Source organism: Symsagittifera roscoffensis, chromosome 2, assembly GCF_963678635.1.
Source record: "Symsagittifera roscoffensis chromosome 2, txSymRosc1.1, whole genome shotgun sequence".
NCBI lineage: Eukaryota > Metazoa > Xenacoelomorpha > Acoela > Convolutidae > Symsagittifera > Symsagittifera roscoffensis.
Window position 1 is genome coordinate 25,868,649 of NC_087063.1, and position 17,500 is coordinate 25,886,148.

A 17,500-nucleotide genomic window follows, 5' to 3' on the forward strand; every position below is an offset into this window, starting at 1 on the left:
AGGGAAAATGGGTTTTGACGTGATTTTTTATCTTGTCAGTGGTTTTGAAACTTTCCCACCAGTCACACTCCCACATTTCTTCCACTTTGTATCCCTTCTCTTTAATGTGTTCTCGTCGCATGTCATCCATCTCTCTCTTCTTGTTCCCTCGCTCAATATCCTGTTCTGTTAAGTAGGGACGAACTTCTTGACAGGAACAGAATTGATAGTAACATCCCATTGCTTCGAATACTGTTTCACAATGATCGCAGTAACCATCAACATTAAAACAGTCGATTTTTTTCTGTTTTCCAGATGTAAGAAAGCTCTCAATTTTACATTCTGGTCTTGATTCTTGATAGAAAGACGTGACCATATTCTCAAAGTTGCGAGTTCGATTATGTCTAGCCTTGAATTTCCGCATTTCAGTGTCAAATTCCCATCTCGTGTACAGTCCTGTTGGCATATCTTGACACATTCAGAAACGGTAAAGCTGGCTTGCATCAATTCCAACGATTGATTTACAAACATTTGATAAATTGCTGCTGTATGTTTCATCAACTACAGCTTTTCGAGTGAAAACAATGGAAGGTCCACCAGTCATGTCCTCTGTAATTTTTTCACACAAGTCTTTATCACTTTCGCAAAATGGTTTAAACTTGTAATTTGTAGATTTGTGTAGACATATGTTTGCTAGATTTGGAAGTGTGCATCCAAGTTTTAACATATCTATCCCCTTGTTATGATAAAACTGAATCATATTTTGCATCATTGCCTCAAGGGTTAGAACTACATCTTTGTTGTTGTACCACTTCAAAATGTCTTTGAACACTGTCATTCCATTTTTCTTCCAAGTCTCTTGTAAGTAATTGTAATTATACAAGCCAGATGGAGGAACCGTATTGATTTGAAGCTTTTTCAGTACCTGTTGATCGTCAAACCCACTTTTTCTAAGCTTCTCATAATCAATGAAGTCTTTGTCTAGAGGATTGTTGTTTCTAAGTTTACTGAAAAAGGCTTCATACGGTGGCAATTCAGGAAAGTCAAGTTTGTCTGGTTTATCAAACCACACATAGGGAAAGAATCCTTTGGTTTCGCTAGCTTTATAGGCTTTGAGAAAGGAGTCCAGAGTATGTGTCCATCTCCAACTCTTCAAATTTATTCACATCACAGAACTTGTCAAAGAAGTTATAGTAGAGTTCCAACATTCTCAGTTTTGCATACTGAAGTATGAAAAAACCAACAATGATGGGTTCTCGGTGCTCAATGGTTGATTTCAATAACTCCACCTCATATAAGTCCTTCTCAACTGTGTTAAGTTTCTTACACAGTGGTTCATTGATTGCCTTATGGGTTTTTTATCGTTCAGATATTTTGTGATTGTAAATCTCGATCTATCCATGATCTGATATCCATACGAAGAATTACGCAAAAGTTTCATTGTTTCTGCTTCAACTCCTGACAAAGGGTTTTCATCTCCTTCTCTTCTAGCATCATCCACTGACTGAACGAAAATATTAAAGCATTTCCGAGGAGAATATTGAACAAAACGGTAAATTTTGGTGCACTGCAATCCAAGTTCCATATAAAAGTTGTACAGAGGAGTTATAACTGTTCCATTTTCTAGCTTGAAACTAGATATCAGCATTCTCTGAGGATGCTTCAACATGTCGTTCTCGATTGCATAGTTTTTCTTGTAGTCTCCAATATCGTTTCTTCCAACCTCAGTGTTTTTGAAAATTGGAGGAAAATTGGCAAATTTTGATTTTAGCTCATCTGGAACAATTAAGTCGCACTGAACGTAGCAAAAAAGAGATCCATCATTTATTTTTGCTAGAAGGGAGTCTGTTGAAAGAGGTCTTTTATAGGGAAAATGGGTTTTGACGTGATTTTTTATCTTGTCATTGGTTTTGAAACTTTCCCACCAGTCACACTCCCATAATTCTTCCACTTTGTATCCCTTCTCTTTAATGTATTCTCGTCGCATATCATCCATCTCTCTCTTCTTGTTCCCTTGCTCAATATCCTGTTCTGTAAAGTAGGGACGAGCATCTTGACAGGAACAGAATTGGTAGTAACATCCCATTGCTTCGAATACTGTTTTACAGTGATCGCAGTAACCATCAACATTAAAACAGTCGATTTTTTTATGTTTTCCAGATGTAAAAAAAGCTCTCAATTTTACATTCTGGTCTTGATTCTTGATAGAAAGACATGACCATATTCTCAAAGTTGCTAGTTCGATTATGTCTAGCCTTGAACTTCTGCATTTCAGTGTCAAATTCCCATCTCGTGTACAGTCCTGTTGGCATATCTTGACACATTCAGAAACGGTAAAGCTGGCTTGCATCAATTCCAACGATTGACTTACAAACATTTGATAAATTTCTGCTGTATGTTTCATCAACTACAGCGTTTCGAGTGAAAACAATGGAAGGTCCACCAGTCATGTCTTCTGTAATTTTTTCACACAAGTCTTTATCACTTTCGCAAAATGGTTTAAACTTGTAATTTGTAGATTTGTGTAGACGTATGTTTGCTAGATTTGGAAGTGTGCATCCAAGTTTTAACATATATATCCCCTTGTTATGATAAAACTGAATCATATTTTGCATCATTACCTCAAGGGTTAGAACTACATCTTTGTTGTTGTACCACTTCAAAAAGTCTTTGAACACTGTCATTCCATTTTTCTTCCAAGTCTCTTGTAAGTAATTGTAATTATACAAGCCAGATGGAGGAACCGTATTGCTTTGAAGCTTTTTCAGCGCCTGTTGTTTGTCAAACCCACTTTTTCTAAGCTTCTCATAATCAATGAAGTCTTTGTCTAGAGGATTGTTGTTTCTAAGTTTACTGAAAAAGCCTTCATACGGTGGCAATTCAGGAAAGTCAAGTTTGTCTGGTTTATCAAACCACACATAGGGAAAGAATCCTTTGGTTTCGCTAGCTTTATAGGCTTTGAGAAAGGAGTCCAGAGTCTGTGTCCATCTCCAACTCTTCAAATTTATTCACATCACAGAACTTGTCAAAGAAGTTATAGTAGAGTTCCAACATTCTCAGTTTTGCATACTGAAGTATGAAAAAACCAACAATGATGGGTTCTCGGTGCTCAATGGTTGATTTCAATAACTCCACCTCATATAAGTCCTTCTCAACTGTGTTAAGTTTCTTACACAGTGGTTCATTGATTGCCTTATGGGTTTTTTTTTATCGTTCAGATATTTTGTGATTGTAATCTCGATCTATCCATGATCTGATATCCATACAAAGAATTACGCAAAAGTTTCATTGTTTCTGCTACAACTCCTGACAAAGGGTTTTCATCTCCTTCTCTTCTAGAATCATCCATTGACTGAACGAAAATATTAAAACATTTCCGAGGAGAATATTGAACAAAACGGTAAATTTTGGTGCACTGCAATCCAAGTTCCATATAAAAGTTGTACAGAGGAGTTATAACTGTTCCATTTTCTAGCTTGAAACAAGATATCAGCATTCTCTGAGGATGCTTCAACATGTCGTTCTCGATTGCATAGTTTTTTTTGTAGTCTCCAATATCGTTTCTTCCAACCTCAGTGTTTTTGAAAATTGGAGGAAAATTGGCAAATTTTGATTTTAGCTCATCTGGAACAATTAAGTCGCACTGAACGTAGCCAAAAAGAGATCCATTATTTATTTTTGCTAGAAGGGAGTCTGTTGAAAGAGGTCTTGTATAGGGAAAATGGGTTCTGACGTGATTTTTGATCTTGTTATTGGTTTTGAAACTTTCCCACCAGTCACACTCCCATAATTCTTCCACTTTGTATCCCTTCTCTTTAATGTATTCTCGTCGCATATCATCCATCTCTCTCTTCTTGTTCCCTTGCTCAATATCCTGTTCTGTAAAGTAGGGACGAGCATCTTGACAGGAACAGAATTGGTAGTAACATCCCATTGCTTCGAATACTGTTTTACAGTGATCGCAGTAACCATCAACATTAAAACAGTCGATTTTTTTATGCTTTCCAGATGTAAAAAAGCTCTCAATTTTACATTCTGGTCTTGATTCTTGATAGAAAGACATGACCATATTCTCAAAGTTGCGAGTTCGATTATGTCTAGCCTTGAATTTCTGCATTTTAGTGTCAAACTCCCATCTCGTGTACAGTCCTGTTGGCATATCTTGACACATTGAGAAAAGGTAAAGCTGGCTTGCATCAATTCCAACGATTGATTTACAAACATTTGATGAATTTCTGCTGTATGTTTCATCAACTACAGCTTCTCGAGTGAAAACAATGGAAGGTCCACCAGTCATGTCCTCTCTATTTTTTTCACACAAATCTTTATCACTTTCGCAAAATGGATTAAACTTGTAATTTGTAGATTTGTGTAGACATATGTTTGCTAGATTTGGAAGTGTGCATCCAAGTTTTAACATATCTATCCCCTTGTTATGATAAAACTGAATCATTTTTTGCATCATTGCCTCAAGGGTTAGAACTACATCTTTGTTGTTGTACCACTTCAAAAAGTCTTTGAACACTGTCATTCCATTTTTCTTCCAAGTCTCTTGTAAGTAATTGTAATTATACAAGCCAGATGGAGGAACCGTTTTGATTTGAAGCTTTTTCAGTGCCTGTTGTTCGTCAAACCCACTTTTTCTAAGCGTCTCATAATCAATGAAGTCTTTGTCTAGAGGATTGTTGTTTCTAAGTTTACTGAAAAAGGCTTCATAAGTTGGCAATTCAGGAAAGTCAAGTTTCTCTGGTTTATCAAACCACTCATAGGGAAAGAGTTCTTTGGTTTCGCTAGCTTTATAGGCTTTGAGAGTCCAGAGTAGTTGCCCCTCCCAGAAACTTCATTATGTCGAGAAATCGTACATCTCCAAACTTGAAAGATATAAAGTCATTTGCTTTTTTGATGACGGATGTTTCTTGTTCTTTATCGCGAATCAAATAGGGGATTAGGTAGGAATTGATCAAATTTAAATCATATCTACCGCTGTTAAATCCAAAAACAGGTAAAGTATTTACATATCTCTCCAGATGTTGTTTCAAATCAATGAGTTGATTTTTCTGAATTCGCAAGAATTGTTTTGACATATCTGCTTCTTCCGAATCTTCAATGCATTCGTCTTTGTACTCGAATTTGTTACTTGAAAAATATCTACCACGTTCGTTTAGCTGATCAAACATCTTTTTTATTTTTTCACTGACAACTACTTCAATATCTTGAAATTTTGTTCTCATCTCCAGCCTAATTTTCTCAGCCAACAGCTCGAGTTTGCTTACAAAATCAAAAATCAAGTTCTGTGGATCCTTGTTGTACAAAAAGATGGGTTCATCAATAAGATTTGATGATATAGAGACTGAAATGGGGACATGGTTTCCAATCCAGGTAGTAGTTTGCGTCTCTTTTAGTTCCTCTGTAGGAACACAAATCGATTCAAAGTCGAAAACTGCTAGATTATTAAAAAAAGCTTGTTGTCTTCAGAAACTGGAAGACTGAATCCTTCTAGCTTTTCAAACAAGGTTTTGCGAAGTTCATAGACGTTCTTTGGGTAAATATATTTCACTCGGTCCTTGCATCTCAGAAGAAGTTTGTTAAAATTGTCGGATTTTAAAAAAAAAAGTGTCATAACTAGGACACCGGAAACACTTGAAGAAAGATCAATATCATTTGTATGAATGTTATGATTGTTAAACCTCCGTAATTTGACTGTTTTGTCGAATCTTCCGATACTTCGCCGAGCAAGTTCTCCTACATATTCTCCTTCTTGGATATCGAAATTGGACATAACAATGTTTCTTTGCACAATTTCCTCGACAACAGGTAAGTCTTCTACAGAAACTCCACGCAAAGAATCGAGCTTGTTGAAGACTTCTTCAAGTTTCTCATTGATTATTTTAGTGTCTAAGTTAGAAATTTGAAAGTTAAATACCTTATGTCTTCCATTTTCCATCTCCGTATTCACCAGAAAATGTTGACAAGCACTAAGCTCCTCCTTTAGTTTTTCACCATCTTACCCTTCTTCCCTTCTTCCTCCACAATCTTGTTCAAGTCGGCCACCGTATCAGTGGGTTTCCGTTGTTTTGATCCATGTTCTTTTCTCTGATGTTGTTGGAGAGAGTATTAAGTTGGGAACTCTTGTTCACAAGAAGGATAAACCGTCGACTGCTTCAAACTTGGCTGAGCATGCTTCTTGGCCATATGATAGTTCATTTCTTGCTGATTGTAAGTGGAATACTTACAATCCGGACAAGAAATAACTCCTTTAGCACATCTCTTTCAATGTCGAGCTGTGTTTTGACGAGCATACATATTTCCACAGTCTCCACACTTTAGTTTCTCGTTTCGGTTAAAGGCAGGCATTATCTAAAATTAATTTGGACTTTTGAAATGTTCCAAATTTAAAAACTTAAATTACCAATTGAATGAAAATACTTACTTTTTTCTTTTTGTGAAGTAACGAAAGGTAAAATTTGAAGTAAAATTTAATTGACTGTTTCTGATTGGCAAACCAAATGAATGATTTAACCCAATAAAATAAGTGTATTTATACTATCAATGACGCCTACGCAATTATCGTTTTATGGTAAGGACGTCATTCTCTAAATAGAAGTGACGTAACCACCCACGCAACATTCCTTTTATGGTAATGACGTCATCGCCTACGTCATCGCCTAAGTCATTCCTTCGAAATTTCTACAGTTTTCCAGAAAAATTTTAAAACCAATCAGAACTAAGCAGTTTCTTGACATAACTTTGGATCCGATATATTTAGTTTTGAAGAATGTCAAATAAAAAGCATTTGAACTTCCTCGAATTACTCTACAAGAAAAAAGAAAATATTCCGTGTGATTTCCTTATTGATGAGATAGACGTAGATTCTTACTTTTTTCATAATTTTTTGGATGTTTATGTTGTCCAAAACAGAGTTCTCCGACTAAGTAAAGGTCTCTTTAGGGAAACTTACTCAATCAAAGAGTTTATTTTTGATCCACATATTGCGTATCAAAATTATAAACTTACTGCTGAGTTACACCTGACAAGAAACGAATTTTTATTTATTTTAGGAAACTTGAAGTTAATCAAAAAATCGTACGATAATATTTCAAAGACTCTTTTTATTCCTTACCCAACTCCCAATTTTGTCAAAACTCCCCAGCAAAGTTCTTTATTCCTCCATTTTTTTAAAAGATTTTCAAAGTTTTAAATCTTGCATGATCAGGTTTGGAATCAGATTTCCAGAGATTTGCTTTGAAAACTCATCAATTTTGAATTATCGTCTCAAATCTACATCAAAAGCAAAGAACTTGACTATCCACTCAAAAATCAGCAATTTCTCATCAATTATATACAAAAAATTCAATTAACTTGATGAGAAGACATGCAGAGATGCTACTTTTTTTTATTTTCCTTCTTTTGTTACTTAAATTGGCAATATTTCTTGATTTTTACTTCAAACAACTTTTGATCATTTATTTTTGCAATTGCTTTTGTGTATATTTTTACTTATTTGGAAAACTAAAGTCCTTAAAAGGTAAATCATTGTCTGATTGGATACGACAACTTGAACAGAAATGAACATTTTTGTGATTGGAAACGACAATGTGTAAAATGGAGCTTTGTTTCCAATTGGACACGAGTTTTCTATAAGAATTCCATAAAATGAAACTAAAATCTGATTGGATACGACTACAATCCAAATAAGGAAAATCCATTCTGATTGGTTAAACCCACACATTCCAGTTGAAAGTACCCTCTCTCTTAACTAAAATTCATTTTATTTTCAGTTTAATTACCGTCAACTTCCTCCTTTCTCAGCTCTAAATACATTAATTTCAACTTAATCACCGTCAAGTTTCTCCCTCTCAACTGTAAATTTTGTTTTTACTCATTAACTCAACTTATTGCTCAAAATGATCTTCTCAGTACAAAACAACAACCTTATGTTCTTGGTGAAATTTTCGGCTGATTCAGTACAAATCCAAGTGCGAGAAACAGTTTGTGGAGTTTTTCTGGCACGAATGGACATCCCAATCCAAGTCTGGCATATGGTGGAGGTGATGCGCAGGGATTTCAACGAACATCATATAACGCAAGTACCCCCTACAGCGATTTAACTTGGAGAATTGCAAATGATGGAGGAAGTGGCCGAGCATGTGGGAATGAAATACCCCGAAACTCCTGACTCTAGATATGTGGCTCAACCATTCGATGATTTCTTCTTTCCTTGGGAAGAGGGACCTGTGGACAACCCAATTACGATCGAAGAAGATGATGGGTTCTCTGAGCGAAGAACTCCAGTCAGCGAACCACCAAGACAACCACCAGTGATGGAGGCAAGACCGGCTTTGCGCTCCATTGAGAACTTGCAAAATTCTTCAGCTGCTCGACAATTCTTTGATTTGTAAATAAATTGGTTACTGTCTTGTCCTTTGTAATTTATTTTCTTTGCATCTAGTAAATTTATTTTCAAGAGATGGGAAAAAAGAGATCATAGGAAAGTTTATTAAGAAATTTCAATGGTACAACTTTGTTAAAAATGAAACTAATTATGCATCTGGTAAATACCTTTATAGAATTTTGTTAGAAAGATGGCAAAAAATTAAACCAATTTTTGCAAGCATGTTAAAAACTTACATTAATATTTGCACCATGCAAAAATTTTCATAATTTTTTTGCATACTTGTTAAAAAATCAAAGAAAATCTCGCAAATTAAGAAAACTTATTTAAATATTTTCGCATTTTAAAGAAAACTGAAAGAAGGTTTTCTTGCACTGTTAACAAATAAAGTAAATGAAAATCTTTGTTTTAATTTTGATCAAAAAGAAATCTCTTTTTTGCATGTAGATTAATCAAATATATTGGAAAAATAATGTATTAAGATAGGGATTAGCACTCAAAGTGATCAATTAAGAAAAAATTTTAGCATTTATTTAACAAGTTTTTTACAATAAAACTTTGCATTTTTCGCATTTGCATAAGAAAAAAGAAGTTTGGTTTTTGCATATTTTTTTTGAAAATTCATGAGAAAAATTGCATCGTGCAAAAAATTTTCTCAAAAAATTTTGCATATTTAAAAAAAACTTTACAAATTTTGCAACATGCAAAAATTTTCCTAAATTTTTTGCATGTTTGTTACAAAATCAAAAAATATCTCGCAAATTAAGAAAACTTTCAATGTATTTTTTCGCGTTTTAAAGAAAACTGAAAGAGGGATTTCTTGCACTGTTAATAATTAAAGTAAATGAAAATCTTTGTTTTAGTTTTGATCAAAACGAAATCTCTTTTCTGCATGTAGATTGATCAAATATATCGGAAAAACAATGTATTAAGATAGGGATTAGCACTCAAAGTGATCAATTAAAAAAAAATTTTGGATTTAATTTAACAAGTTTTTTACAATAAATTTTTGCAATTTTCGCATTTGCATAAGAAAAAGAAATTTAGTTTTTGCATATATTTTTTGAAAATTCATGAAAAAAATTGCATCGTGCAAAAAATTTTCTCAAAAATTTTTGCATATTTAAAAAAAAATCTTTACAAATTTTGCAACATGCAAAAATTTTCATAATTTTTTTGCATGTTTGTTACAAAATCAAAAAATATCTCGCAAATTAGGAAAATTTTCAATGTATTTTTTCGCATTTTAAAGAAAACCGTAACAAGATTTTCTTGCAATGCTAAAAATTAATGTTTAAGAATTTCTTTGTTTTAAGTTTAATTAGTGAAAAATCTACTTTTGCACGTATCTAAACCAAAAACATCAGAAAAACGGTGTATTAAGATACGGCAAGCACTCGAAGTCATCAAAACTGATAATTTCTAAACAATAAGAAAAAAGAAGTTAGGTTTTGCAAATGTATACAAACATCGGCATCTCCCGTATCATCCAGTCTGGGACCTTAGAGCTCTTTGCTGGTAACATTGTGTTACTAGCTCCCGTTCTGGCCGTCGTCTCTTGGAAGAGCTGTACTCTGTCCGTATCATCTATTGTTCCATAGGGCGCAGTCACCCCGGAACCTGGCGCATTCCTATTAGCGACCAATCGTCCAGCTGTTTCTATCAATTTTCTCACTGTTTGCTCCACGAGTGTATACATTTGTTCGTTGAAAACAGTTGAATTGAAAATTAATTAACCTTGACTAGATTTTTATGAAGAAATAATCAAAAATTAATAGAAAAATTGATACGCTCACTATTTACAGAACCATAACCATCAATAAAACCATCAATTATTTTGAACAAATCAGATTCATACTTTGAAATTTGTACTTTTCGAAATCTGTCTAAAAATGCTGAGCCAAGAGTTTGCGTAGTTGCAAGTTTTTGATTAGAACTTAGATAATGTTTTTTGAACTTTTTGCGAACAAGTCGTTTCCTTGATACGTTTGGTGTTTTTTCTGCTCCTTTCCATCGTAAATTTTGCTGAACTCTATAACTAAGCTGATTGAAGCCTTCCCCACTTGATGTGACAATACTCGAAAAGAATCTGTGCTTGTACAAAATGTAAAGACAATCAATTTATGTTTTGATATTTATTTAATCTCTGAAAATTTTGGCTAAGAGATGTTCCAAATAAAATTATATGAAATTTGCAATTTTCCAAGGAACAGAAAGAATTATGAGTAGACACGCAAAATTCTTGGGCTACTATGTATTTTTCGTAAAATTCGTTGGAAACAAAAAAAAAACAATGATTTACTGTTGTAATTTGAATAAAAGCTGCGAAGAGCTTGACACATAGCAGCTGCCATTGGGAAAAATAATTTTTGCAGAAAATTGTGGAGTTATATAGTAGTAGTAACACCTACGCAGTTTCCATGTAGAGAAACCCTTCCTTATTTGGTACTACTTCCATATATGGAAATCGCGATGACTCATACCGCTTACTTCCATTTTCATTCAATCTCAGAATCATTTCTCTCCTCATCTAATCAGTTTGTTCTTCAAAACGTACTCGAGAAAAGCTGATAGTCCCAACTATATTGAATTTTCAAAAAATCAAAAAAAAATTGGGAGATTTGTTTGGTTCCAAAAATCCTACAAGGGGAAAATTAGCTTGGAACCGTGCTTTCAAATATTAAAAATAAATGATTTCGGACAATTTGAAAAGTCTCAACAAGTCTATCTTAGTGAAATAGAAGGCGAAGCAATATCCGCAATACGGAATACTGATATTCACGATGCTGAAAATCTTGGACTCGTACCTATATATGAAGCCAAATCTGGCAGAGATTCAACTATGGATCAGGAGCTCGACATCTGTAATAGAGTATATGAAATAGCAACGTACAACATGAGGAGGGTGTGTGTCACAATCAAGAAGTACAACGTGAGCAACCCACCCTTCATTCAGATTCGACTCTTCACTGCAAAAGAAAATGAAGACTTGAAGCAAGTTGCATATGTCAACTTTACTTTGAATGAATTCAAAGAACTGTCCCATATATTGGGATACTTTATGTTTGTTGATAATTGTAAACCTCAGTAAAGCTTTGTGATGTTTTGCATGTTTGGTAATTGAGATATTATTGGTTCAAAACTATTTTTTCTCACTAAAGTGTATATTTAGAGCTATAATATCTGAGGAGAAGTCAGACAAAACATACAAATTAATCGAAATTGTCATAAAACACTATCAAATTATCAAATGATTTTCCAGTATTTGCTTATGAAATTACAGATAAACTTATTTGATTACGGTTTTCATCAAAATTTAGTTAAATTTTGCCTCAATTTAACAAAATTACAAACAAGAATATATTTAGTTGAAAACATTATCATTATTTTTTTCGATTTTTTGAATTTCATTGGTTGTTTTCATTTTTTTTCTGTCTTAATTTGAGGTTCTGACCGGCTACATGATTTTCCTTAAAACTAATTAGACTCTAAATAAGGAAAAATTATTTACGGTGATTGTTACTACAAAATACTTTAAAAATGATAAAAGATTGATTATTCTTAAAGTAACTTCATTCTGATTGGTTATTACGACAAACACTGCCTGTGAAGAAATCCTCAATAACTACAAACGATATCAAAATTGTTGAAAAATTCATGAGAAGTAGAGCTCAATTCTGATTGGCTGACAAAAAATTAGTTGAAAATTCCATGACTATTGAAGCTCAATTCTGATTGGTTGACATCAAATTTGTTTAAAATTCCATGACTATTGATGCTCAATTCTGATTGGTTGATATCAAAAAAAATAAATTTTGATATCAAAATTTTTTGCATGTTTGTTACAAAATCAAAAAATATCTCGCAAATTAGGAAAACTTTCAATGTATTTTTTCGCATTTTAAAGAAAACCGTAACAAGTTTTTCTTGCAATGCTAAAAATTAATGTTTAAGAATTTCTTTGTTTTAAGTTTAATTTGTGAAAAATCTACTTTTGCACGTATCTAAATCAAAAACATCAGAAAAACGGTGTATTAAGATACGGAAAAGTACTCCAAGTCATCAAAACTGATAATTTCTAAACAATAAGAAAAAAGAAGTTAGGTTTTGCAAATGTATACATTTAAAAATATGAAAAAATTTGCGTTTTGTAAAAACTTTCTGTAAAATACGCTCTTTTGTTATAAGATGATTGATTTTTTTGCATCTTGTAAAAAAAAGTAACATACATTTGTTCGTTGAAAACAGTTGAATTGAAAATTAATTAACCTTGACTAGATTTTTATGAGGAAATAATCAAAAATTAATAGAAAAATTGACACGCTCACTATTTACAGAACCATAACCATCAATAAAACCATCAATTATTTTGAACAAATCAGATTCATACTTTGAAATTTGTATTTTTCGAAATCTGTCTAAAAATGCTGAGCCAAGAGTTTGCGTAGTTGCAAGTTTTTGATTAGAACTTAGATAATGTTTTTTGAACTTTTTGCGAACAAGTCGTTTCCTTGATACGTTTGGTGTTTTTTCTGCTCCTTTCCATCGTAAATTTTGCTGAACTCTACAACTAAGCTGATTGAAGCCTTCCCCACTTGATGTGACACTACTCGAAAAGAATCTGTGCTTGTACAAAATGTAAAGACAATCAATTTTTTGATTTATGTTTTGATATTTATCGAATCTCTGAAGATTTTGGCTCAGAGATGTTCCAATTAAAATTATATGAAATTTGCATTTTTCCAAGGAACAGAAAAAACTATGAGTAGACACGCAAAATTCTTGGGCTACTATGTATTTTTCGTAAAATTCGTTGGAAACAAAAATAAACAATGATTTACTGTTGTAATCTGAATAAAAGCTGGGAAGAGCTTGACACATAGCAGCTGCCATTGGGAAAAATGATTTTTGCAGAAAAGTGTGGAGTTATATAGTAGTAGTAACACCTACGCAATTTCCATGTAGAGAAACCCTTTCTTATTTGGTACTACTTCCATATATGGAAATCGCGATGACTCATACCGCTTACTTCCATTTTCATTCAATCTCAAAATCATTTCTCTCCTCATCTAATTTCTCCTCATCTAATCAGTTTGTTCTTCAAAACGTACTCGAGAAAAGCTGATAGTCCCAACTATATTGAATTTTCAAAAAATCAAAAAAAAATTGGGAGATTTGTTTGGTTCCAAAAATCCTACAAGGGGAAAATTAGCTTGGAACCGTGCTTTCAAATATTAAAAATAAATGATTTCGGACAATTTGAAAAGTCTCAACAAGTCTATCTTAGTGAAATAGAAGGCGAAGCAATATCCGCAATACGGAATACTGTTATTCACAATGCTGAAAATCTCGGACTCGTACCTATATATGAAGCCAAATCTGGCAGAGATTCAACTATGGATCAGGAGCTCGACATCTGTAATAGAGTATATGAAATGGCAACGTACAACATGAGGAGGGTGTGTGTCACAATCAAGAAGTACAACGTGAGCAACCCACCCTTCATTCAGATTCGACTCTTCACTGCAAAAGAAAATGAAGATTTGAAGCAAGTTGCATATGTCAACTATACTTTGAATGAATTCAAAGAACTGTCCCAAATATTGGGATACTTTATGTTTGTTGATAATTGTAAACCTCAGTAAAGCTTTGTGATGTTTTGCATGTTTGGTAATTGAGATATTATTGGTTCAAAACTATTTTTTCTCACTAAAGTGTATATTTAGAGCTATAATATCTGAGGAGAAGTCAGACAAAACATACAAATTAATTGAAATTGACATAAAACACTAACCAATTATCATATGATTTTCCAGTATTTGTTTATGAAATTACAGATAAATTTATTTGATTACTGTTTTTATCAGAATTTAGTTAAATTTTGCCTCAATTTAACAAAATTACAAACAAGAATATATTTAGTTGAAAACATTATCATTATTTTTTTCGATTTTTTGAATTTCATTGGTGGTTTTCAATTTTTTTCTGTCTTAATTTGAGGTTCTTTAATTTGATTTTCCTTAAAACTAATTAGACTCTAAATAAGGAAAAATTATTTACGGTGATTGTTACTACAAAATACTTTAAAAATGATAAAAGATTGATTATTCTTAAAGTAACTTCATTCTGATTGGTTATTACGACAAACACTGCCTGTGAAGAAATCCTCAATAACTACAAACGATATCAAAATTGTTGAAAATGTCATGAGAAGTAGAGCTCAATACTGATTGGCTGACAAAAAATTAGTTGAAAATTCCATGACTATTGAAGCTCAATTCTGATTGGTTGACATTAAATTTGTTTAAAATTCCATGACTATTGAAGCTCGATTCTGATTGGTTGATATCAAAAAAAAAAAATTCCATATAATGAATGCTCGATTCTGATTGGTTGATACTTTTGAAAACTCTCTGGTTAGATTGGATGACTGCATATCCATTCTGATTTTCTTTCACGTTAAAAACAATTGGTTAATAAGTTTGCTGTTTTTATTCACTTTTATTCATTTTTTGAGTCTATACAACTCTTTTATCTAAAAATTTGGTACATTTTAAGTCTCCCATTTAATTTTTCTTTACTATTGAGATGCCGTCACTGAATAGAAACTAAAGAGTTGCATGTCTTAAATGGGGCAGAGAACACACACGTAAAGACGCATCAATTCATCGTAGAACCTGTGGTGTTTTGAAATGTTCTAACTGTAACTTTTATACTTACAGCAGCGAGGAACTCACTAATCATTTCAAGAAGAAGCATTGTCAACATAATGTTAAATTATGTGCTCAGCAGTCTCCAAACACGCTTCAAGAGAAGGTAAAATTTTTAATTTTTAAAAAAAACAACGTAGAAATTACTATGATTATTAGTTTTTACTGAATCTGAAAAGTCTAAGCATTAGTAACAAATCTAGTCAGAAATTATACAGTGTTTTCATTATTACCTGAATTGTCATTTATTTTTTTATTCAAAGGTTTTGATTGATGTTAAAGACAGCAAAAAGCGAGTTCAAATTGTCGTGAAACTTTCCATGTAACTCGATCCGAAAACCTTTAATCAACAGTAAAAACTCCCTTGGTTGCAAGCTTGCGGAGACTTAGTTGTGATAAATTTGTAGTAAAGTGCATAACAAATGCTAATGAGTATTTAAGTATTCGCCTAAAAATTGTAAATCTTGGATTTTTGGAAAACATCAACTAATTGAAAGGTTTTTTGTAGTTACTATTTTAAAGTTTTCCTTGTTTAGTGCTTGTAAAAGTTTTCATAGAGTAGAGCTTTTTTAGCAGATAATGTGGTTTGACTTATTAAAAATTATGGTTTTTTATTGTTTTTTTTTTATGATTTCAGAAAAGAAATTGATAAATGACCTGGAAAAAATGTATGTTTTACTAAACTTTGAAAGTTTCAAGATAATGATATACATCATTCCAACTAAAATTTTAGTCTAAAATAGAAATTCAGATTCAAAACAGCTTTATACAGTTATGAGGTTGAGAAAATCCTTTAAATGCTTTTAGTAAAGGATTTATGGTATTAATTCAGCTTCGTATTGTTGAACGTTTGTTGAAACGATACATTTTTTCATCTAAAATTCATTTTTCAAGTAAAAATTTGCTCAAATTGGATTCGTTTGGTAGATAGTAGATGAAGCAGAAACTGAGAAAATGCTAAAATGAGATAGAAATTCAATTTATTCCTTAGTAGTTTTGAGATAATTTTACTAAAATTTAGCTTATAAAGTATACATTGAGAAAAAATCCGACATAAAAATTCTCAAAGTCTTATATTCATGCGTAATTCATTTAAAAAAATTGTTATCACTTGATATATTAGGTACTTTTTATGAAAGATCAAATGTTTTGAGGATAACTTTTGTGAAGGAAACCCAATTCGACATCTTTTAGAAGAAGATACATAAATCATAAATCAAAAACTTTCTTTCAACATCTACATTTCGTTGCTATATACAATACACAAAACTACATACATACACAATACTACATACAATATTCAACACTATATACAATACATTACTACATTTTTACTATATAGATTTTTTTTCTTAATAAAAATTGGAAAATTACACAATTGTTCCTGTTTGCACCTTGAATTGCTTTGCTAAATCAATTTTTTGAGACTCGCTTTTTTAGAAGTTTTTATATTGTAGATGTTAGGAACTAGGTTCCCTTGCGTATTTCCGGAGATGTTCAAATTATAACTAATAGAGCTGCTCCCAATTTGTTCTTAAATCTTAAAATTGGACTTTTTATTCTCATTTTTTTTACATTTGTTTTTGATTGCCTTAACTAGCACCAGTTTTTTCTCACTTGGGTATTTTTGAGAAAATTTTTGTTACAAATTAAGAATAAAAAACTTTTGTTAATTAATATTTTGCAAGAAAAGTGATAGTTATTGATCCCAAAAGTTGTATTTTTACTTAAATAGTTTATGGTAGCAACTGAACAAAGGAACCTTAAGGAAGACATTTACAATTTTTATCAAAAATAATCAGACGGTACCAGTTCTAATTTCATCTCTGCCAGCAAATTGTTCATTCAATTGATACCATATTTGTCCTAAACTCTCTAGTTTTGACTAAATTTTTTTGCAAAAGGTGTTCAATAGCGAAAATATGTATTAAGCAGAAAGCAAGAATAACCTTAAAACATAGAACATTTCTACCGAAAAACTTGAGAAAATAATTTTTTTTTCAAGAAAATGGACAGTTATTGATCCCAAAAATTGTATTTTTGTTTAAATAGCTTACTGTAGCAATTAAACAAGGGAACCTTGAGGAAGACATTTACAATTTTTATCGTATTAACCAGACGGAATCAGTTCTAATTTCATCTCTGCCAGCAAATTGTTCGTTTAATTGATACTATATTCCTCCTAAATTCTCCAGTTCTGACTAAATTTTCTTCCAAAACGTGTTCAACGACGAAAATAAGCATTAAGCAGAAAGCAAGAATAACCCTAAAACATAGAATATTTCTACGGAAAATCTTAAAAAAGTAATTATTTTTCCCGAAAAGTGACAGTTATTGATCCCAAATGTTGTATTTTTGCTTAAAAAGTTTACTGTAGCAACTAAACAAGGGAACCTTGAGGAAGACATTTACAATTTTT

The 17,500-nt window shown here is 32.3% G+C and overlaps 1 protein-coding gene across 1 annotated transcript in view; it reads left to right on the forward strand.

Annotated features, from left to right (window-relative positions):
* Nucleotides 1–8,105: 8,105 nt before the first annotated feature.
* LOC134839764 (bromodomain-containing protein DDB_G0280777-like) overlaps nucleotides 8,106–17,500 on the forward strand; it is a 35,516-nt gene continuing 26,121 nt past the window's right edge. Inside the window, 1 exon segment of the mRNA XM_063855386.1 lies at nucleotides 8,106–8,306. Coding sequence (XP_063711456.1) covers nucleotides 8,106–8,306 — 201 coding nt within the window.